General features: G+C 45.1%; 2 protein-coding genes and 1 long non-coding RNA gene across 45 annotated transcripts in view; 2 read left to right on the top strand and 1 right to left on the bottom strand.

The window, feature by feature from the left end:
- LOC142032347 (alcohol dehydrogenase 1-like) overlaps nt 1-23,863 on the bottom strand; it is a 330,614-nt gene that overhangs the window by 127,051 nt on the left and 179,700 nt on the right. For 41 of the 43 annotated variants that reach the window (XM_075031193.1, XM_075031006.1, XM_075031212.1 and 38 more), the window contains one exon: nt 17,995-18,090. The exons of 1 other annotated variant lie outside the window; for it this stretch is intronic. The gene's annotated coding sequence lies outside the window, so the exon portion shown is untranslated. Of the gene's footprint in view, nt 1-9,581; nt 9,715-17,994; nt 18,091-23,863 lie in introns of all 43 variants that reach the window. One more of the 43 variants, XM_075031038.1, reaches the window with a different exon arrangement.
- LOC142032706 (uncharacterized) lies at nt 1,053-3,377 on the top strand. Its single transcript, XR_012650956.1, has 2 exons — nt 1,053-1,455; nt 2,178-3,377. It is a non-coding gene; the product is annotated as an uncharacterized LOC142032706 (long non-coding RNA).
- Nucleotides 9,567-22,456, top strand: LOC142032628 (uncharacterized protein C4orf17 homolog). Its single transcript, XM_075031478.1, has 9 exons — nt 9,567-9,655; nt 15,262-15,493; nt 17,249-17,455; nt 18,043-18,098; nt 19,528-19,692; nt 20,231-20,312; nt 20,726-20,882; nt 21,181-21,224; nt 22,133-22,456. Exons 2-9 carry the CDS (start codon nt 15,391-15,393, stop codon nt 22,222-22,224), a joined length of 906 nt encoding a protein of 301 aa, XP_074887579.1. The 5' UTR covers nt 9,567-9,655; nt 15,262-15,390; the 3' UTR covers nt 22,225-22,456.

A 23,863-nucleotide genomic window follows, 5' to 3' on the forward strand; every position in this document is an offset into this window, starting at 1 on the left:
AAGCTGTACACCTTCAAAATTAATTTTTATTTCTTCTGAGAACCAAAGACACTGGCCAACCACTGATGCTGGCCACTGTCAGTGGTCAAAACACAGCAAGTAAGGGGATGAACAGACTGAACTGTTAACTCAGCAAAACGTTCTGCATTCAAATCAGTTACAATTATACCCTCTCCTTTTCAATAACAAGTATTATTTTTTAATAGTAGCAGCTCCCCTGTGCTCAACAGCCGCGTAGTTTTCTACAGATAACTACTTCACTGGAGAAGGCTGCGCTGACAGAGCCAACATGCAGAAAAAACAATCCCCTGGCTTCTTCAGTAACAGAAGAGCTGGAAAACCACACGAAACGCCAGAAAACCAGACGTGTTTCAGCTAACACGCCCCAGTTTCCCTCCCTGGGGGTGTTACGACCTTAAGGCCCAGGGAGCCGAGATGGTTGTGGGTGCCAAACGGCACGGCCTGGCGCGGCACAGGTGCGTCTGCAGCCGCCACAGCGTGCACGCCCCGCGGATACCGAGCTCTATACGTACATCTGTGTACGTATATATACACCCATATACACACATACATCTATATACAGACACGTATCTATGTATACACACATTATATATATAGAAACACACGCGTTATTTTTGCTCACGCGCCGAAGTACCTCATAAGTCCACAGGACCGGCCACCTCCGCCCACAAGGGCCCGGGGAAGGGCCGCGACCCGCCCGCCACAGGCGGCAGCGACAGCCGGGAGTGGGGAGGGGGTGTCACGCTCCCCAGGCCGCCATTTTCCCCGCCTTCCCTCAGAGGAAAGCCGAGCCCGAACCCCAGCTCCCGTCCCGCCCCACCCCCTCCCACACCAAGGGGTAACGGACGCGGCGGGGGAGGGAAGGGGGGGCTGTAACGTACCCGCGAGCCGCCCCACGCGCAGCGCCGGGGGGAGGAGGGGTGGGGAAGGGGCGGGTGATGGGAGGAGGGGGAGGAGCAACGGCTCCGCCACGCGCGCCTCCCCTCCCCTCCCCGCCCGCCACGACTTCAGATCCCGGCGAGCAACGGGCGGCGGTCACGTGGCGCTAACGGACAGCGCCCCGGCGCTGAGGGGAAGCGCCGCGCCGCGCCGCGCCACGCCACGCAGATAGCGAGTGAGCGCGAGTTTCGGCGAGTTTCCCCTCTCCTGCCCGCGGAGCGTCCGGTAGCCGTGTCGGGACCCGTCCCGGCCGGTTGCGCAGGCAGGGGGGGAGCTGGCCTCGCCCGTTTGCGCTGATCGCTCTGTTCTCAGTCAGCTCTGGCGTCAGCTGGAACAGCTGCCAGTCAAATAGGAAAGGAACAAACAACCACCGTAACAAAAGCACTCGAGGATCAGTCGCAGTTTGGGAGGGTTTCTCGGTTTTGCATCATCCCTTACAACAGCGGCTGACAAGCCGAGGTCGGCTGCCAGTGGCGGCCACCGGCCCACGGCAGGGTGAGTGGACGTGGGTGCCGTGGCCAGGCTTTAGGGGCCTTTAGAGCCTGCCCTTGCAGGCTTTTGCTTTACTTATTAATCTGTCTTTATCTCAACCCATGAGTTTCCTCACTTCTACTCTTCTAATTTTCTCACCCATCCCACTGGGGGGGGGGGGGGGGGGAGTGAGCGAGTGGCTGTGTGGGGCTTAGCTGCTGGCTGGGGTTAAACCACGGCAGATGTCCAAAGGATCAGGGACATGAAACGCTGCAGGTGCTCATTAGTATGAAGTGCAGAGATAAAATGGAGCAGCAGGTAAGATCCAGAGCTAGCATGCAGGGCAGGTCACATGAAACCTGTTCAAACAGCTTAGGCACCATATCTGAAGGTTATACAAACGTGCATGACAGGGCAATGGAGCTGCATTAAGCAAGCACGGGATGATGACATCCAGTTTTGTGAGGAGGTAAACAAAGACTTGCAGAAATAAACACCAATACATTCCCAGAACACCCAGAAAATAAGTAAATTGCTCAGGGGACGATGCCTCATTGATTTTAGTAAGCTCAAGAACAAAAGCCAAAGGTGGAAGCTGCTGCAAATTAGCCAGACACCAGTTATGAAAGTTTATGGGTTTAGAGCAAGTATTAAAAAAATCTGAAGAGGAAAATAATATCTAAGGAGAGTACTGAATCAAGTATGAACACCCCCTTTTTAAATAATGCCTTTTATCTTCCTTTTAGGTCTCTGAAAAATCACAGCCAAGTGAAAAACGAGAATAACAAAGCACATCTTGCACTACTTGAAGTAAAAAAGGAACAAAAGGGAATGAGTATGAATCAACGGTTTTATTATATACTGGCTTTAGGAGTGTCAGTAGCAGACGCTGTTGTTCCAGCTAACAGAGCTACCTTCTTGGAAGAGAGACAATTAAGCTATACATTTCAAAGATGGGCCAAATTTTAGTCAGCCTTAGATTTGGAAGTCATACTGAAGTTCATCTCTACCTTCCAGAGTAACTTATCACAAGAAGAATGTGTGCTAACTCAAAGCTTATTTTAAAATCCCCCTGCACAGTAAACGGATATTTTCCAATAATATGAACCAACAACCAACAGCAGCACGGTGAACCTATGATCTTCAGTGTGATTACCTAATGAGCTGCATGCTGGATCTATGACATATCCTGAGCAGTAAAAAGTTTTGTTTAAGTCAAAGAAATGCTGGAACTCTTCAAACTTATCTGACCTTATCCTCAAGCTCTAAGGATTTTAGGAATGCCATCTTCAAGATCTATTTTACAAATAGGTAAATGCATTGTTAATTCACACAAGCCACCCAGTGCAGAGGAGAATCTTCCTCTAGAAGTTCTGTGACAGCGCTCGCACTGAGGTACCACCGTAATGATTCAAAACAGACTAACCTCCAAATGTGTTGTTACAGCCATCCACATCACTGCAAAGTGTGCATCAGCAGCGTGACAGTACCCATAAACCAATACATGCTTACATCGTCATCCATCTATTGATTTTCAGCTAACTATGCATTTAAATAGCTGATACCTGATCTTTCTTGAAGCTGCCAACAGGAAGGTTCAGGTTATTAAGCAGTTTCAGGAAAGGGACAGATGTCAGTAGGTAACAATATTTCAAAGGCAAGCCCAACAGTCCTAGGCTGCACTTCAGGCTATTTTCTTTTTGAGTTCCTTGGCTCTGGGGCACAAAGAGTGGGCACAGCCAGTCTCCCAGCTGCAGCTGGCAGTCAAAGTGCCTCAAGACTGCCCTGAGCTGAGGTGCTGATGTGGCTTTTTGGAATAACTGGTCAGTGTGGATCCCCTTGGCCAGCTACAGCCCTGTGCAGCACGCCAGCTTGTACTGCAAAAAACCACCATCAGTGGCCAACTTCTTGACTGAAAGCCCCTAAGATGGGATTATTCAGAGAGGCTCTTTTCCACTCCGATAATTCAGATGCCCTCCTGCAAAGGCTAGAATCAAACACAGTTGCTCCATAAGCAAACATAGGGTCAATGAGCACATATGACACGGGACCCGAGTCTACGTGGAAACCAAATTAAAGATAGATTGACCTGAATCCAGGAAAAGGACAAGCAGGGGGCTAGTACACTAACCTGCAGTAGTACAGTGTTTGGGAAATTGCCACAGCACAGATGCAGATGAACGCTGCTGGGGTCCCTGACTTCAGGAATCTGGTAGATCTGTCACGGCCCACCCACAACCAGGGGGGCCGAGTCTCAGTGGGAAGGGAACGAGACAACAGGCTTACTTATGGCACCTTGCTGTGAGCTGCCTGTTGCATGCCACTAAAGTCAAGTTTGCCTATTTCATCCAGAAGGTTTGACTTTCTGCCATATCCCCTTCATATTTCCTGCTTCTGAGACTTTCTTCTCAGGTTCATCAAGCCATACTTTCTTTATTGCCTTTCTAATGTTTTATTAGACAGGTGTAAAGATCTCTGGATGTGTTCTGCTGTTCAGCAGCTGCTCAGGATTGCTGAGTAATAGTTCTGGCAGTATCCACAACTTTTCAAAGCTCAGCAATGAAAATCAGAGCTTTCATAAGCAGAGCAATGATGTCTGATGGTGAAACACAGTGATCATATTCTTCTAGAGCTTCCGTGCAGCTTTTCTTTTTCATGTTCTGTTCTCCATCTCCATGGTGGCCAGGGAAAAAATTGACTTACACTGAAAAAAGGAAGATTCAAGTTACACTGCAGAAGAAAACTTCCTCTGGGCATGGATAGCAAAAAAGGTAGATTGCTTGGAGATGGTGTGGCACCATCATCTTGGAGGTCTGTAAGACCTGGTTAGGCAAGCGTGCCAGAGCTGATCTTCCCTGGGGACAGCAGGGTGAAGCAGAGAACTTCCCTGCCTATTTTTCTACAGTTTTGTTAACTTGGTGCAGCTGAAGCTAGGATTCAAAGAAGGATTTTTCTTTAAGAAATGCCTGAGAGCCCTGCAGGTGAGTATTTATTTGTGTTACCAGAAACTAATTTCTTGTCTTTTCCTATCACAAAACAGTACAGTGATTAATCTCTGCTTCCAGTGCAATGCTTTAGTGGGCCATGCCTGAAATATGCAAGGGTGTCCTTCTTGAAAATCTTGAGAATAAGACAGCCAGGCCTGTAGATTGCAAACAAGGAATAAATGTGCTTTCTTAAATAACATGCCACAAGCTAGAACACCAGAGTGCCGACCAGTGCTACAACTTGCATACAATATGTAAATCCAAAATGCAAAAAAAAAAAAAAAAAAAGAAAGTACATTTAGTGATCTCCAAAGCCAGCAGTATGTGCTGCCTGTAGAGCTTTGCTGGCTTTCCTTTTCAGTCCCACCTCACCTTTTCTGTGCGCGCCACTGTACAAGGGGAGCTGGAGGACAATTATGGTTGTCAGGTACCAGTAAAATAAATAGGTGGAAAGAAAAAGCTTAGAGAAGCAAAGCAATTTACTGCCTGATTTTAGCCTGAAATCAGAACCAAGAGGGGCACTTAACCACTGAATAAATGTTCCTACTTGTTAAATAATCATATCTGGCATTACTGAACATACTAAATCCACTCCTGAAAGGAGTGATAGAATCATGGAATTCAGTCATGAGGAAGCAGGTTCCCAATTGATAGTAAGCACTGATAATAACTGCCTTGCAATGTCTCCCAACTGGCAGTTCAGGAAAGGATCCAGATCTTCAAATGTTACAGCAGCCCCTCCCCTCGCAGCCTGGAGATATTCGAACATAGAAAGATCAGAGGCTTTTATCTACCATTTCTGTCTGTTTTGTCATTGTTTACTCACAGTTGCTATTTATTGTCCCAGGCTGTTCTGCTCGCAAACTGATTTTAGCTAGAAACTGCCACAAATGCAACTGAAAACAGAGATGGTATTTCTTTTGCCTGAAGAACATCTGGCACTGAGAAAGTTATCTTTGTATCTCCATGATATGATCCTGAACGCTTCTTTCTCTATCACTATAGAGCTGGAGTTGGGAATTGTAGGAATGGGGACAACAAAGTGGTTCATGGTTTTACTTTACTGTAGATCTTTATGTAGGTCGTAATCCTCTGAACTGCATAGGAAATTGCACAGGACTGCTACCAGGACTGTAGCTGGTGCTGCTTACTCTATCATCTATTTTTTTTAATCAAAAAGTTGGATGCCATTTGGAACAGATATTGTGTCTCTCCAGCTTTGACTAGAGGTCTTTCAGAAGCACCTTCCCACGGACGCAAAGAGAGCCCCTCCCGAGAACCACTGCTTTAAGAAACATTAACAAATTTTGAAACCAAAGGAAATTGCTGGAATCACCCACCAATCCAGACTTCTTTCAATTACCTTTCACCAAGACTTTTATCAAGAACTCCCAAAGCATTTTCAGCCAGCCTTTTATTTCAAGATTTCAGCTGCTGTTTGATCCAAAGCTGAAAGAAATCTGTAATGCTCTGCTCTATCTGGCCCATCTTTCTCGACTTCTGAGTTCTAGCTGGGTGCAAGATCTAATGTACCTTTAAAACTTAATTCTCCAGCTCAGTTTTACACTTCTACAGAACATCATAGCTGTTTTCTTATACAGATAGGCATTGCATAAATCCTTGGATTTGATATTCTGTGCATGCAAATCCCCAAATCTAGTTCTGAGTTTTCCCTATGTATCCACCCAGCTTAAGGGCCAAATCTTTCTTGCTTTCCGCAAGACTTAGGCTTTTGAAAATAGGACTTCACGTTGAGCCCAGACTCCTGGAGGCCGTCCAAGGTAAAGATGGTATAGATAACTGATGTGAAGATATAGATAAGAATAAGTTTCAAGAGTAACTTAAGATCCTTCATTATGTCTAAACTGGTGGACCCAGGCATGAATTCAACCTTTTTTTTCCAATGTCAACCTCAATTAACATCTGGAAAATGTTTTTCACACAGCAACAAAATACGTGTCCCAAAGAGCTATTCCTTTTAAAATTTAAAAATAATCTTAGTATTTCTATAGCACTATAGTGGAAGAAATATGGGTCAGCTCTGGGGAAAGCGTGAAAAGGCGAAGGGCCAGAATTACTGGCAGATTCCGATTCCTTAATAATATTTCATCCTTTCACCTCCCACTGAAATCAACAGGCTGAGCTGAATAAGGGAACCATACGGTATCCAAACATCACAGAACACATAACTTTGGCAACTAACACTACTGCTCTTCACCTGAGTCGATCAATTCTCCCTTTCTCCTTTTAGATATGTCATCATCTCTTTAACGTTGAACACATTATGAAGTTGTCTTGCAGCATCAGCAGTAGTACCTCTCCCTAGGCATCCTAGTCACAGAATTAGATTGTATTTCCCAGTCAATGAATCTATCCCTCTGCTTTGTAAAAACCAAAAGTTTTCCCAAATGATCCCTTTCATCAATTTACCAAATAAAGTTAAGCTCCTTGTACTGCATCTCAGGGAAGTGCTGTTCCAGAACCTCACTTCCATTTGCTGTATTTGGATAAAGACAATACTGCACTATGTGAGATCTTAATGGCAGCTCCCTTTTAATGAGTCCGGCTGGCTATTTGCTTAGGTTGCTTTTATAGCGACTACTTGTAAATCCCAAGCGATTATAAAAAATGAAGTATACTGGAAAAACAAGGTTTGCAGCTTGCACTCTGTTCTGTAGGCAGACAGTCATGGTCCCCAGGAAGCCATTTTGTTGTCATAGCTACTTGAAAATTAACTGAACAGCAGTATGAAAGACTTCTACCTTGCAGTCCCTTCCACATTCTTTGAATTTCTTGAATCCTTCCTTGCAACAATGGCCCGCTGTTTCTTACATGTAGCAAAGATGCAGGTATCTTCTGTTAACTCTGGCTCTCTTGTGCTCTTCCCCCATCCATAGACACAGAGGATTCATGAGGAGGTAGATCCACAATTTCATGCCAACCTTGCTGGCTTTATTTAAAAAGAACTGATAAAAGTGTTTTCAGGAACAAAATATACATCTTAACACATGCCCCACAGGTCCTGACACTTTGTGTCCCCACGTGTGACAACTCAAAATCAGCCCGTGCTTCATGTTACCTCGGTGCCTCCACGACAACAGCCTCTTCTCTACCTGGGCCTTACAACAAAGCAAATGGTAACAGGCCATTTTGGGTTGCAGGATGTGGTGGGTTGACCCTGGTTGGATGCCAGGTGCCCACCAAAGCCGCTCTATCACTCCCCCTCCTCAGCTGGACAGGGGGGAGAAAAATATAACAAAAGGCTCGTGGGTCAAGATAAGGACAGTTTAATAAAGTGATAGCAAAGGTCGCGCGCGCGAAAGCAAAAGGAAAAACAAATGATGTTATTCTCTACTTCCCATCAGCAGGCGATGTCTAGCCGCTTCTCGGGAAGCAGGGCTTCCGTACGTGTAGTGGTTGCTCCGGAAGACAAAATGCCCCCCACTTCCGTCTCCCTTTACTTAGCTTTTACATCTGAGCTGATGCCATATGGTATGGAATATCTGTTTGGTGAGTTTAGGTCAGCTGTCCTGGTTATGTCCCCTCCCAAGATCTTGCCCTGCCCCAGCCTGCCATTGAAGGGAGGGCAAAAATGTTGGAGAGACAGCCTTGATGCTGTGCCAGCACTGCTCAGCAGCAGCCAAAACACTGGTGTGCTATCAACACCTTTCTAGCTACTGATGCAGAGCACAGTGCTATGAGGGCTGCTGTGGGGAGTATTAACTCCATCTCAGCCAGACCCAATACACAGGATCAGAAGCTAGCAGCTGCATGGACCCTTTCTTAGAGCTTCTGCTATCAGCTGCCTTCTCTTCTTGACAAGATTCCACAGCATCTTAGCCTGTAAGTTATCCAAACGTTCGTTGTAATGACAGAGTCACACCAGTCACGCTCCTCTTTTTCCCCCCAAGTGTAAAAAAACCTCCCCACACTTCTTCCATTTATTGCTTTTCTCCAACTTCTTGTGGACAATGCCACGTATTCCCACTTCTGCCGAGTACAAAAAGAAAGTGTGCCCCATTTTTCTGCAAAAGACCTTAAAATCATGACGAGCAACTTAAATGTAATTTATTGATGACCGCAGAGCCAAAGTTTTTACCCTCCTCTTTGTTCCCAAGATGGCTTGCAAAACCTACAAAACCAACAAAAAATTAAATGAGTAGCAGTCACTCACAGGTACAATGTCCTGAAATAGATGCACCTGGAGACCACAAGCTAATGGACTGCTATGGCCCCCCTGTGCGACCAAAAGCACTGATTCTGGTCCACCATCACAGGGAGGGAAAAGTCATCTCCCACAGCTGTGCTTTCTGGAATATGAGCAGTGGTAAGGAAATAGGAGCCTGTGAAACCCAGACACACAAAATATCCTGTGACTGAGTGTCTGAGTCTACATAATAACGCTTGTAAACTTGGAGGGTTTCTAAGGCGACCTGAAAAGTGTACTGGAGTTGCAACTTCAGTGTAGCAGGAATCTGGGTTTTGTGGACAAAGCACCATTGGAGAAATCTCTGGCAATAAACGGTGGCCACATTGCAATTTAGATTTCTAGATTTTCTTTCTGTTACTAGATTCAAACTGCAATCGCATGACTACATTTAAGATCCTTACTGGTCAATGCCTGAAAATACATTTTTACGCTTACTCACTTAACCCCATTAACCCTACTTGATGATGACAATTTCACCTGTTGAAACTATGTAGCACTGCACTTGTACTCTAGAAAAAATCATCCCTAAAATCTTGTCCAAAAGCATGAATTTTCTTGAACACAAAACCCCAAGGCCAGGTGATTTTATAGTCCTGTGCACAGCCTTTTTTTCTGTGTCCACACGCAAATACTAATTCTCTACAGAAATCGGTTATTTCTGGTCATGAATATCCTCATGTTAAAGAGGAAGAGTGCTAAAAACATAAAGGATGAAGTGGAGGTACACAAGCTCTTCCCTCTGCTAACGTCAGGCAAAAGATGCGGCTGTGCTGCTGCCACGGTGGCGCACAGTTCAGAATTGTCAACAGAATCGGTTCTAGAACCTCCCCGGATCACCAGCCCTGCGCCTGTCACAGCTGCTCAGCAGAGCAGACAAGCCAGGCTGCTGCTCGCTCAGCTGAAGACCCCTACCCAAGGAAAGACGTGAATCCTTGCTACAGGGTGAATCTTACCTGCTGCAGCAGGCAAAAAGGTACTGCCGACTTAGCATCCTGCCGAGGAGGACCTCTACTGCGCTGTTTCTCAGGTAGTTAGACCTTTCTGTCCATTACATCACTTACACACTTTCTGGGTACAGACGGAGAACTAGTGAAAAAGCAATAAATGACCTAAGTTTCATTTTCTCTCAAGAACCCATTAGCACAGTCAGATAGAAGACTACTCTAAATAACTGTTGTACACATCCTTTGTAAGGAAACAGGAAGCCTTCAAGTATTTTTGAATACTGCAATGATAATCAACATTTTGTGTGCGGTTTTACCTACAATACAAAAATGACAGCGCTGGCTGGTAACATTGTTCTGTCAAACATCCAGTTGTTCATGGTATCGCTGCATTTAATTCTACTGATTTAAATATTAACAATGTCGTAAGTTGCTATTTTGGTAAAGTAACACACCTAAAATCCCCAAAACATATTGTACCAGCAATTACTGTATATAATACTCTGAGGCTGCTAAATAACTAGTGAGATTCTAGAAGTATGTTTCACAAGACCGTTTAGATTACCACAGAAAACCCACTAAACAATTTATTAGAGAACCCTCCCACATGAACTTAATTTTAAAAAACTTCAGTTAGATATAGTTAGTCCTTTATAGAGAGCCAACACAAAAACGTAAGCAGGATTATGTAGAAAAACAGAAGGCCCAGAATAAAGAATGTAACTTCTGCTCCTCCAAGTTACTTTATACATTATTTTGAGTAAGCATTTAATCTTAAGCATATGGAGAGGATATTTTATGGTAAAAAAATTTATAGGGCTTTGGAAAAGCTAGTCTCCCAATTAATTATTATTTTTTTTAAGTTATAAAAGTTGGCTGAGAAATACAAGTGCAATCAGGATGTTACACAAAATAGCCATCTTCATTATTTCATTATTCAATCAATCCACTACAACCAAAATCAGAAGATGTGTATTTTTACTTTTGGTATCAGGAGATACAGGTATTTTAAATTTGAAAAAAAAAAAAAAAAAAAAGCTGAGCTTGCAGTAAGCTACAAACCATTTGGATGAACTGTAGCTTCCACCCTGCCTCCTCGTGCACTGAAATGTGATGATTCACAGGTGACAAACACCGACCTTGCCCCAGTTGGTTTGTTAGGGCATAGGATGACCTTAAGACAGGACCTTCAACTATGGAATTCATACTTTTTGGTTTCAGTTGGGCAAGCCTTCTCACGTCTCTTGACCTTCTATGCACACTGCAAAATCTGTCAGTTCACTTGAGTTTTTCCCCTAGTCAGATGTAGTTATGGAATAAAAATGTAACCTTGCAAAACATTAACAGCTACTTAAAAAAGATGTCCTGTCCTTTCCCAACCCTCTTCTCTCCACATATTCCTTAAAATATGCTGCCTCCTGACCCCAGCAGATAACTGACAAATGCTTATTCCATCCTCAGCCCATCCAGGCTCTTACAATCGGCAGCCTTTACAGGTGAATTTCTTCTATTTGAATCTTAGAATGAATCACAGAATGGTTTGGGTTGGAAGGGACCTTAAAGATCTTCTAGATCCAACCCCCCTGCCATGGGCAGGGACACCTTCCACTAGACCAGGCTGCTCAAAGCCCCATCCAACCTGGCCTTGAACGCTTCCAGGGAGGGGGCATCTACACCTTCTCTGGGCAACCTGTTCCAGTGCCTCACCACCCTCACAGTAAAGAATTTTTTCCTAATATCTAATCTAAATCTCCACTCTTTCAGTTTAAAGCCATTACCCCTCATCCTATCACTACATGGCCTTGTAAAAAGTCCCTCTCCAGCTTTTCTGTAGGCCCCCTTTAGGTACTGGAAGGCTGCTGGAAGGTCTCCCTTGAGCCTTCTCTTCTCCAGGCTGAACAACCCCAACTCTCTCAGCCTGTCTTCATAGGAGAGGTGCTCCAGCCTTCTGATCATCTTTGTGGCCATCCTCTGGACTCACTCCAACAGGTCCATGTCCTTCATATGTTGGGGGCCCCAGAGCTGAACACAAGTACTCCAGGTGGGGTCTCACAAGAGTGGAGTAGAGGGGGAGAATCACCTCCCTCAACCTGCTGGTCATGCTTCTTTTGATGCAGCAAACACACATTGCTGGGTTATGTTGAGCTTCTCATCAACCAACATCCCCAAGCGCTTCTCCGCAGGGCTGCTCTCAATCCATTCTCTGCCCAGCCTGTATTTGTGCCTGAGATCGCCCCAACCCATGTGCAGGACCTTGCACTTGGCCTTATTGAACTTCATGAGGTTCGCAAAGGCCCACCTCTCAAGCCTGTCAAGATCCCTCTGGATAGCATTCCTTCCCTCCAGCTTGCCGACCGCACCACACAGGTTGGTGTTGTTCGCAAACTTGCTGAGGGTGCACTCAATCCCACCGTCCATGTTGGCAACAAAGATGTTAAACAGTGCTGATCCCAATACCGACCCCTGAGGAATGCCACTCATCACTGGTCTCCACTTGGCCATTGAGACATTGACAACAACTCTTTGAGGGTGACCATCCAGCCAATTCCTTATCCAGCGAGTGCTCCATCTGTCCAATCCATGTCTCTCCAATTTAGAGACAAGGATGTTGCGTGGGACAGTGTCAAATGCTTTGCACAAATCCAGGTAGATGACATCAGCTGCTATTCCCTTATTCACCAACACTGTAACCCCGTCGTAGAAGACCGCCAAATTTGTTAGGCATGATTTGTCCTTAGTGAAGCCATGCTGGCTGTCACCAATCACTTCCTTATTTTCCATGTGCCTCAGCATAGTTTCCAGAAGGATCTACTCCATGATCTTGCCACGCACGGAGGTGAGACTGACAGGCCTGTTGTTCCCTGGGTCTTCCTTTTTTCCCTTTTTAAAAATGAGGGGTTTATTTCCCCTTTTCCAGCCCGTGGGAACTTCCCCAGACTGCCATGACTTCTCGAATATGATGGATAGTGGCTTAGCCACTTCAGCCACCAGTTCCCTCAGGACCCGCAGATGCATCTCATCAGGTCCCGTGGACTTGTGCACCTTCAGGTTCCTTACATGGTCTCGAACCTGATCTACTCCAATGGTTCTTCATTCTCCCACTCCCTGCCTTTGCCTTCTGCGACCTGGGTGGTGTGGCTGGAGCACGTGCCAGTGAAGACTGAGGCAAAAAAGTCGCTGAGTACCTCAGCCTTCTCCAAGTCCCAGATAACCAGGTCTCCCATTTCCTTCCAGAGAGGGCCCACATTTTCCCTAGCCTTCCTTTTATCACCAATGTACCTACAGAAGCTTTTCTTGTTGCCCTTGATGGCCCTGGCCAGATTAAATTCTATCAGGGGTTTAGCTTTCCTAACCTGATCCCTGGCTGCTCGGACAATTTCTCTGTATTCCTCCCAGGCTACCTGTCCTTGCTTCCACCCTCTGTAGTCTTCCTTTCTGTGTTTGAGTTTGTCCAGGAGCTCCTTGTTCATCCATGCAGGCCTCCTGGCATTTTTGCCTGACTTCCTCTTTGTTGGGATGCATTGCTCCTGAGCTTGGAGTATTAACCAGCTTGCTTGGGCCCCTCTACCCTCCAGGGCTTTATCCCATGGTACTCTACCAAGCAGACCCCTGAAGAGGCCCAAGTCTGCTCTCCTGAAGTCCAGGGTAACAAGCTTGCTGTGCGCTCTCCTCACTGCCCTGAGGATCCCGAACTCCACCATTTCATGGTCGCTGCAGCCAAGGCTGCCCTTGAGCTTCACATTCCCCACCAGCCCCTCCTAGCTGATGAGAACAAGGTCCAGCATAGCACCTCTCCTTGTTGGCTCCTCTATCACTTGGAGAAGGAAGTAATCATCAACGCATTCCAGCAACCTCCTGGATTGCTTATGCCCTGCTGGGTTGTATCTCCAACAGATATTGGGGTGGTTGAAGTCCCCCATGAGGTCTAGGGCTTGTGAACGTGAGGCTGCTCCTGAGAGCCTCATCTGCTCGGTCTTCCTGGTCGGGTGGCCTGTAGCAGACTCCCCCTGTAATGTCACCTGTCCCTGCCCTCCCTTTAATCCTGACCCATAAGCTCTTGGTCAGCTCCTCACCCATCCCCAGGCAGAGCCCCACGCACTCCAACTGGTCATTGACGTAGATGGTGACACCCCCTCCTCATTTCCCCTGCCTGTCCTTCCTAAAAACCCTGTATCCTTCCGTTCCAGCACTCCAGTCATAGCAGCCATCCCACCACGTCTCCGTGATGCCAGTAAGATCATTGCCCTGCAGGCGTGCGCACATGTCTAACTCCTCTTGTTTATTCCCCATGCTACGTTTGTTTGCATAGAGGCATTTAAGTTGGGCCCCTGATGAAGCTGACTTACTGGCTGGAGTGGCTGGAATTCCTTTGTGCTGCTCTTCAGGTGCTCTCCTGCTGACCTGTGATCCCTTTCTAGGCTCTGGGCATTCCCTGCTGACACTGGCATCAGACCGGTAGGAGTGGGATGGATTGAGGTTCCCCTCCCCCAGCAACTTTAGTTTAAAGCTCTCTTCGCCAGCTTGGCAAGCCTATGACCGAAGATGCTCTTCCCCTTCTCTGACAGATGGACTCCATCTGCCACCAGTAGGCCACGTTTCTCAAAGCGAGTCCCATCGTCTAAGTAGCTGAACCCCTGGCTGTGGCACCAGTCCCGTAACCATTTGTTGATTTGCCAGGTTGACTGGCTCTTTCAAACCCCTTCCCTCTGACTGGGAGGACTGATGAAAAACTACCTGTGCTCCAGAGTCCCTTACCACCGCTCCCAGGGCTCTGTAGTCCTTCTTGATACTCCTCAGACTGCTCCTGGTTGTATCACTGGTGCCCACAGGAAACAACAGCAGCAGATAATAGTCAGTGGGCCGTACAAGGCTTGGTGGTCTCTTGGTGACATCCCTGATACAAGCCCCCAGTAAGCAGCACGGCTCTCTAGAGAGTGTGTCAGCTCAGCCTCTGTACCTCTCAGAAGAGTGTCGCCTACTACTATCACCTGTCACCTTTTCTTAAGTTGCGCTGGTTGTTATACAGGGAGCAGACTGGGCTGCCTTACTCAGGTCCAGAGTCTCTCCTGATGTAACTCTTCTGTGTGACATTTGCAAGGCGCCTCAATGAAATGCCATTCTTAGGATGTTCCCAATCTTAGACGTTATGGTACTGAGTATTCTAAGTAAGTGCCAGAGGCAAAGAACACTGTGACCATTAATGACTGCTACTACAGGAAAGGGAAAAAAACCAAACAAGTTAATGGTCATAAGCTGCTAGTGTATTATTCAACCTCTAAACCCAAAATCTAGAGCAGATACCAAGTACTAAGAGACATGGGACTGCCCCTCTGCATACGCAACCCTTAGTAAAGACAGAAACCAAAAAGGCCTGGTCGTCTCCTTTGCTATCGTCATTTGTCCCTGCACTTTTCATCACAAGTCAGAAAGCAATCCACTCCCCCTGCTTCAATATAGTCTGTTACTACAAAAAGGTGTCTCAGATATGCACAGGAAGGAGCGGCACACACAAGCAGCATTGGTTGCCCGAGGTAACTACCTAGGAGTGGAGCAGTAGCTAGCTTGCTTCCACCCTCCTGTGCTTCTCCAAATTGTATATGCAAGAGGTAGAAACGACAAGAAGAAGAGTAACTGAAATTTCCACTACCTTTCCGTCTATGTGAGTTCATGTTCTTTACTTCACCTCCAGTGTTTGGCCTCAGGCCATCAGCAGAAGAGCCAACCCGCTCTGCCGGAAGACGCTCCACAAAAGAATAAGAAAGTTTACACAACAAATACTGATTTCATATCAGTGTACGAACCTCAGTTCAACCACAACATGTGGAACTACGACCGATGTTACTCTCAGTCTAGCCGCTCAAGGGAAAGGTACTACTTCTCCAGGAATGTTCCCCATCCTAGGATGGTCTGTCACATGCCAGGTAAGAGTTGTTGAGGGACCACACAGATAGCCTGGACAACTGCCCTGGCAAGCACAAAGAGAAATGCGAGCATAACGTGATTTTGTTCCAAAAGCACCCACTGCTCCTGTTTCCTGTTTCCAAGAGAAGCATTTCATCCAAAAAAGCCATTACCTTGATTTCAATCCACTAAGCATCTTTAGCACTAAATTCTTTACAAGGTACAACTAGAACTATTTTGCCAAGACAACTGTCTGGGATTTCTTTTAAGCTAAAATAATTTCCCTCAAGCTAAAGTAATTTCTTCCTCTTTCCTTCTGTGCTCACGAGTGTACCGTAAGTGCCAGAGACGGGTTGTCACAATTTTTTTCTCTATTTCACTCTCATCTAAATAATTCTTGTACCTTTCCAGGAGCAACATATTGCACAATGCAGCATTTAATAAGAGTAACCTGGTGCTCTAAAAACACCATGCTGCTCTGCTGGATGCTAGATCTAGCTGTGATTACTCTGCCTATACCTGAAAGGAATACAGTCAAAATCAGTGTGCCATTTGCATCAGCAGACAAAATAGGGATTCTAGGGATTGGCTTTTGTTTCAAGAAGCTGACCCTGTAGGTTTGCACAAAGACACCTTTCTGGCAGCAGCTGAAGGCAAATTGCTGGTACACAGCCAGATTTATACTGCAGAAGGCATAGAAGGATCATGAAGGGGAAAAAAAATCTCTGCTGAGTTTTTTGGGGACAGTTAGAATAAGTAGATATTTCATCAGGATTGGTATTGGTAGCTGATGAATCTGTGATACAACTTCTGTAATAAGGGATGAAGGATGATGCAGGACCAAATCAGTTCGCAATAAAATTTAATTTCTTGTGTCTTGGAAGGGGTGCCTTGGAAGGAACGAAGCAAGACTCCTCCTTTCAGATTGACCACCCAGCATATAATGTACACAACTCTGTGTATCTGTGTGTGCATATGTATGTATATATATATATATATATATATAAAATCTACCTAACGTAGAAACATAGAACACATAAAAAATAAAATACATATTTGTGTGCATCTCTCTCTTTTTCTAGAGGCTGGTAAAAAAGACAAGTTGGCCACAGCCAGCAAAGACCAAAGTCTTACACAGCTTAGCCAGATTAATTTGGTGGATATATTTGTACTCTCAGTAGAGTAATGTTCAGCTGTAATTACTTTCTGCTTAAGATTTGTCTTATGTCAGATACCAAACAGAATCAAGGTTCTGAAAATCCTCATCAGCTACTTAATAGCACTGCTTCTTTGCCATGTTAAATCCAGTTTGACTTACACTAATGATAAAAACAGTGGCCGTTTATAAAATTCCTTTTACCCTGGCGAAGAAAGGAGGGTTCTAGTTCTTCATTAAATGCTGCAACTCTCATTGAAAACTACAAGCTTTTTAAGAGAGGTAGAACAATGATTCTCACCTCCTGATTGGCATCGCTAAATGAGCATTCTTCACCCTACCTGGCCACTCTCCAGATTTTATCTGCAACATTGTCACTGTTCAGGTAGTGATTGATCACACCATCCTCTGTAACAGACTGCTTTTGGCCCTCTGCCATCTATTCAAGTATGCCAAGTCTACACACCATTCCGTAAGCCCTGTATTATTACACACAAATTTCAGATTTGATACCCCTGCTTTCCATTCTTCCAGCCGAGACTCTCCTTAGAGATCACCTGTTAAATTAACTGTGGGTGTTTATTGTACTAAAGACTGTATCCTTCGTTTTTTTGCACAGGATTAAACAACGCTCCGGTCTGTCTCGTAAGAAGCAACTTTTCAAGAGAATACCCATCTGCTGGCAACAAAGTCATCCTCAAGCAAGAAGCTGAACAAGAACACGTGCTACCTAGGAATGCCACAAGCAACATGTCTGCCAACTGCTACCTTCCAAAGCTCGAGGGCTTCACGCGAAGGCAGCTAGGCACTCCACAGTCCATGACACGTGAGTAGAGGCACCAAACTGCCCTATTATACAGCAGCAGAAGAGGAACCTGAGCCGTTAAAGATGCAACCGGGTCTCAGCCAGGGCACTGTGTCATCACAGCTCAGGTCCAGGTAAAGGGAACATAGGGCAATGAATGTACATTTAAAAGGCAAGTGTTTCTTCCCTTCTATGCGTGTTAGTCACCACAGATTTCTCCTTGCTAATTACCCTTGCATCTTCATAGCTTTTAGAGATTATATGCACACTAGACATCTAATAACTTCACAATTATCAGCAATTATGCCATCCGTAAGCAACACTCTGCAGTAGTAGCTACACACCACTGTAAGCATGTATCTATGAAATACACTTTCCAGGATTTTCTTCAGATGTCTTAGGCATCTCAGCAAATAATTGCATTAATGTACTATGTGAGGTAGTAAAAGCACACAAAAAAGGGAAGAAATAGACCCCCTTAGAGATATCTAAAATATGGCTTGTGCATTTTAGCAATTAAAAATGTCCCCCACCCCAATATAACATAAGGTGTATCTTACGGCCTTTATTCTTCAACTTGAGAAAACACTCTGCCTGTTGATTTCCAGGAGGATGTGCAGATGTTCCTGGAAGGATTCAAAATAACCCTCCTTCACCTGAAAAGGTAGGGGAAAAAAAGACACAGCTCTTTATTTCGGCACTCTCTCTCTCACTTTCTCAACACTGTAACCTGAACTGACAGTCTCAGACTGCTAAGGAGGACAGCACAGAACCAAAAGGAGGGATGTGAGGATCCCGTGTGTAGAACATGAGAGCTTGGAAGGGAGACGGTGTCAAGTAGGGTAATAACTAAGCCATAACTGTATCACTTTCAGCACTGTAATGTCACTGTGCTTCGCTAGCAAGAAAAATGGCCAAACCCAATGAAGATGGGAATAAAATTCACTTTGTTTCAAACTGCTGAGGAAAAAATGTCACACTATACAACAAACAAGCACAAGAAAAAACCTCCTCCCTTCACAACACAAAGATTCTTTAGATTACTTACTGCCAACAGTTTCACTTTTGCTGACACTGTTTTGTACAAGCGGCACACTGGGCTTTAGATCCAACTTTGCTGCTGTGTTCATAAATTCCAGTAAAAGATTCTTTCTGCAATAACTCCTTAGTCTCAAGCTGCAGGCTATCTAATGACTCGTCTCCCCTATTACAACCGCATGAGAGCTGAGGGCTAAGTCAGTATTCCATTACAAATGGTATCGCAAGGAGGATTGCACGCTCTTGAGAAAAAGGGAATGCAAGGGTTTCTGCACTGCTACTGGATAGGAGAGGGCACTACGAAGACGTTTTGCAGTAAAGATGCTAAAAATAAGGACTCACTTTTCTCCTAACTTTTCTATTTTAACTGGGGGTGGGGCTCTCTCGAAATGTTATGTCGTTCCTGAGAGATGGGTATAGTAAAGACCATGCTTTATTTTTACTGTTCATTTATACATGCAAAACACAGTTCTTCAAACTGCATTTACTGTGGTTTGGCTGCAAAATAACTATATAATGGACAGATACTGGCATATAGCCTCACTCAGTAAACTAGCCTGTTAATAGCTGTTAGCTGCCTTTTGCTTTTCCTCTGCACTTACAAACAGAACCTTCTGCCAATCACGTTTTAATTCCTCGTCCTTTAATAGACTGGTGAAGCCTGCACACAGAGAAATGAAGAGCAGTGGCTCAGCAGCATGCTACAAACCCACGATGGAAAAGCAAACAGACCACAGAGGTCCAGATTTAATCCCTTTCTCATCTGATTTCCATCAGTAGTTACCTGGCATCACTTTCATTCTCATCCAATGTTACGCATTATGCCACAGATATCTATTATTATTCTCAGTGACTGTATATTAGAAGCTGTAACAATTAACCTATCCAATTAACCTACAGGTGGCTATATTCAAGCAAATAACAGTTTTAGATGTGTTTTCTGTTGCACAGCCTTGCTGGGGACTAGTGTTAACCATACACTTCACGTTGCCTTTAATTGCTGCTTAAATGGAGTCAAGCCATTCCTTTACACATTGTTTTCTATTTTGGAAAAGCTTTTGAAAAAACAATTCCAAGCCTCTGCACAATCTGCAAACAGAGAGGGAAACCACGTCGCGTCTCTCACCCAGCCCTCCACTCCACTCATCAACTTGGATTACAGTCCCTGCATCCAGAAGAATGTGAATTCTGACTCGAGATACCTGGATCAGAAAATAAAGGTAAGACACGAGTGCTACAGTATATGGCTTCCTATGATGTTACACATTTTGATTTCTCCTGAGGATGGCATGGGACTTTATTGGTCAGATTCCCTTCCCCCACTGCCCCAGTGCGGAGTCTACTGACTTTTGTATTTAGCATTTACTCTTGAGTTTCTTTCACCTGAACACAAGCTGCTATGGGCAGTCACTGGGGGAGCAATGCAGCTAGCACACGGGCTGAAACTTGTTCTCTAAAACCAGCCTGCAAATATTACATCACATGCAAGGGGCTTTATATGTAGTAAACACTGCTTAGGATTTCCTTCCTGTGTCTCTGAAGCGCTGTGTACACGGGACTCACTCAACATCACCTTTTGCAGACTGCTGCTGTCCTTAGCTTATACTGTGGCAAAACTGATGGGTCATCTTAGGCTAGGCAATTTGCACAACTGTAGAACTGCACACTCACACAGCTAGAGCTTAACTAAAACACATGCAAAAACTGTTGTGAATCAGCTTCTCTTCCTTCAGGGTAACCATCCTGTACATCTTCCAGGTGCTGGAAAAACTGAGCGAAATTTTGCAGACAGATTCAATTACCGAGATCCAAAAATGGTTCGCAAGGGCAAGTAAAAAAGGTAACACGTGCATCTGTATCCCTTTCTGAAAAACAGGCCCTCTTGTACATTCGCATAAACCCCTGAATTTCTCATAGACCTGAACTGGAGGGGGTTGCTGAGGTGGAAGGACTAGGATACAGTGAAGTGTGCTTGGCCCAGTTGTGGCTGTGCTAAGCAGTAAGGCGACAGTACACACAAATTAGTCACTCAGACCTCAGCGCACTCAGGTTTGGTGCAGGGTGGAAAAACGTGCTCTCCCAGTGGAGCTCTGGGCTGCTGTGGGCTGGGGGGGAGGCAGAAAGCAAACATAACATGTCTCTCTGATGTCCTTAAGCCCTTTGAAAATGAGGTAAGGGAACTCCTGAATTCCCCCCTAAACATCCAGATCAGCGAGTGGGAACTTTAATAACATTTCTACCTTCACTTTTCAGAGAAAGACCTTGTGTCCAGTCTGATACATTCAGAGATGACTGATAAAGCTGTGCTGAATTCTAATGAAGCTACAGCAGAGAACATGAGTAGCCAGAGTCCAGTAAAGCCTCTCCCTACTCTTCAGAAGGCTCCAGGAGGGGAGATGAATCAGTCCAGGTAAAATCTGATGTGAGGTTGCTAGGATTAGGGATAAGCCAAACCTCAAACCCAGAAATTTTTGTTTTCTCCTCCCATGAAAAATGCAACTTTGTGACTGAAGTTTATCATGCACAGCCTTCATCAAAAGTGCTCCTCACTACAAACAACCCCACACTTTTGGATACAAATTGAGTTATTACAGGAACATCACAAAATTTTAGGAGCACTTGAAACCCCTTTGAGAAAAACCTCCCATATATTGCAGTGCACAGTCTATACCAGTTGTAAAGTCAGACGTTCTCTTTTTTTCACTCAGGTCTTCGGCTAAAGAATCAGGGGCCAGTCGAAATGTGAAACAGAGTAAGTAATGGAAATTATAAATGTTAAGACACATGTGTCTAGGACGCTAGTCACCAAACAGTACAGGGACTGTGAATGTTCAGAAGCTCTAACTTTTGCCTTCGCAGCAGGATGCAAATTAGAATCATAGAATTCAGTGACAATATGAGAAATGACATTTAAAACCTGAATTTAAGTTCTTTAAGAGCTAGATAGCCAAGACCCTCCATCCTTGCAGCCACTCAATTAGTTTCTCTTGATACGACATTCATGTAAATCTTCTAACTGCTGTAACTCAGAAATACAGCAAGGTGAGGGACATGCGTACAATTGCACCTGCCTCTTGCTAGAAAGAGGCACTCATTTAATCTCTTCACTAAAATCTGCTCCTGTAAGTCATATAAAAGCTGAAACTCCTGCCAGTCAACTTTGGGATTTGCCCTCACCTAACACATCTCCCTCACCCTTTGCAGGCGAAATCAGGCCTTCTCAGACTTTTTCAGCTACCAAAGCCCGCTTTTGCATCCTCTACCCAGTCAGGGCAAGCCAACAATACTGGCACTCCCAAGAAACACCACTATCACCTCTTTGTGTCCCTTCTGAAGCACACAGAGGCAACAAAAGTCAGTCCCATAGTACGTTATCATTTTAATAAAGCCATTCATGCCAGTTCTAATGCTACCAGCATTTACTGTTGTTTGTAACTCTACTGGAGGAGTGGGTGAAGAGTAATCTTACGTGAGAATGAGAAGGAAAAAGAAGAAACCTCCAAAGCAACCCTCTCCTTTTCGAAGTGGTGTCCAAGGAGGCTTCTTTGCTAATGAGTGGATGTGCTTCTCGTCTGCTTATGGAACAAAGCCAAACCAGTCTAACATAATCCTAAGCCTATCCTGATAACATACAGCTTCCTTTTTCAAAATGTTTTCCAGAAAGGGAGAAAGAATGTCATTTGCTTTCAAGGCTGAGGAACAGAGGTCCAGGACAAGCAGACAGGCTGCTCCCAGGGAAGAACTCCAACTGAGAAAGTGCTATGGAAAGAAGAGACCATCCTGCCTTCACACTCTCATCAGAAGTCTGACCTGTGCCACAGCCACCCCAAACAACAGATATCCCCCTTTCCAGTGGAGCCCCCCCCCCCCCATTCAGAGCCACTTAAGCATCTCCCAGTCACTATCACATACAGAAATATGTATTCTTAGCAGTTATGTTATAAAGATATCTGTTCAGACTCCCTGTTAAAATAATTTTATGCTCATTATATTTAGTCCTCAAGCAATTCAACCAAACCATGCTGCAGAGGTACATGAGAAGTGCGCTAAATGAAAAAAAGGACAGAGGCAACACTTTTGGGCACCGGATTCATTGTTTTGTGTGACTCAGCCAGGCCTGCACAAAGAGCTCTTGTGTGCAGACTTGACTCTACAGTCACAGACATACTGGGGTAAGAAGAGGGGCACACACACATTATCTGCAGAGATGCACATCAAGCCCTAGGCACTGGAAGAAAAAAGACCCTGGATTTTCAAAATCTGGCCTGCAGACTAACTGCAGATGTCTGCCTCACAGCAAGCTAAAATTTGCTTCCATAGTTCTCATCGTTAGCAGAGAAGAATCACAAACCGTAGTATCCAATGGGGGGAGGAGGGGGAACATGGGACACGAATGGGACAGGATGACACCAAACAAACATTAAAACCACCATGCAAACCTCAAGCCACCAAAACAGAGGCCAACAATGACAGAAACACATCTGGCCCTTTTTCAGGCCTCGTGAGTGAACTGTGAAAGGAGGAGAATCGGGGTTTATCTGTTTTAAACATATCTCTGTCAATCTCTTCTCACAAAACCAAAGAAAGGTGATAAATCGACCCTACTTCCATTTATTTTCCGGAGCAAGATTATTCAGTGCAGACAGGCTCATTCAAAACATCTGGCTGTTTGATGGGCAAGGAGAAAAATCCTGTTAGCACAGCGTTAAGGAAAGAGGAGCTTAGCTCAGAGCAGAGCTCAGTATACTCTTTCCAAGAGCCCCTGCCTTCACTTCAAATCACGTCTACTGCAGTAACAACTACCACCTCCATTCCCATTTCCCACTGCAGGAGAGGGCTATGCTAAGACCTGGGGGACAATCTCAGCTCTGCTTTCCCTTGGTGCTCACTCACTGCTGCACATGCCTAGCCATGCTAGAGCACCAGATGAAGCAGGCTGGGGGGCTTGAAGTAACCTGTAGCCGCAAATCAATGAACGGAGTATTTGTGAATGGCCAGCAGAAGGCTGGTCACCCAGAATGGTCGTGACACAGGTCCACTTGCCAACTCAGACCACAGATGCAGAAACTCACTTCTACAAAACGATTTAATGGGTATCAGTTTAGCAGATATGTAATTCCTATACAGCTGTGCAAGAGTATGAGCCTGCAGGCCATGGCAAATGGGAGCAGAGCTTCAAGCAAGAGAGGAGCTGGCAGTGCTTTGAAACTTCCCTTGTGTCTTAGGTGTAAACATTACAAAGTCAGCTGGAAACTAAACCGGAAACCAAGTGAACTGGAAACCAAACAGCAGGGTTGAGTGACTACACGCTGACCGAGTTGTGGTAATGACTTAGTGAATGGGGCAGATACTTGACCAAAAGCTTTTGGGCCATACTCAGATTGCCTTAAT

This window comes from Buteo buteo, chromosome 1, assembly GCF_964188355.1.
Source record: "Buteo buteo chromosome 1, bButBut1.hap1.1, whole genome shotgun sequence".
Lineage (NCBI taxonomy): Eukaryota > Metazoa > Chordata > Aves > Accipitriformes > Accipitridae > Buteo > Buteo buteo.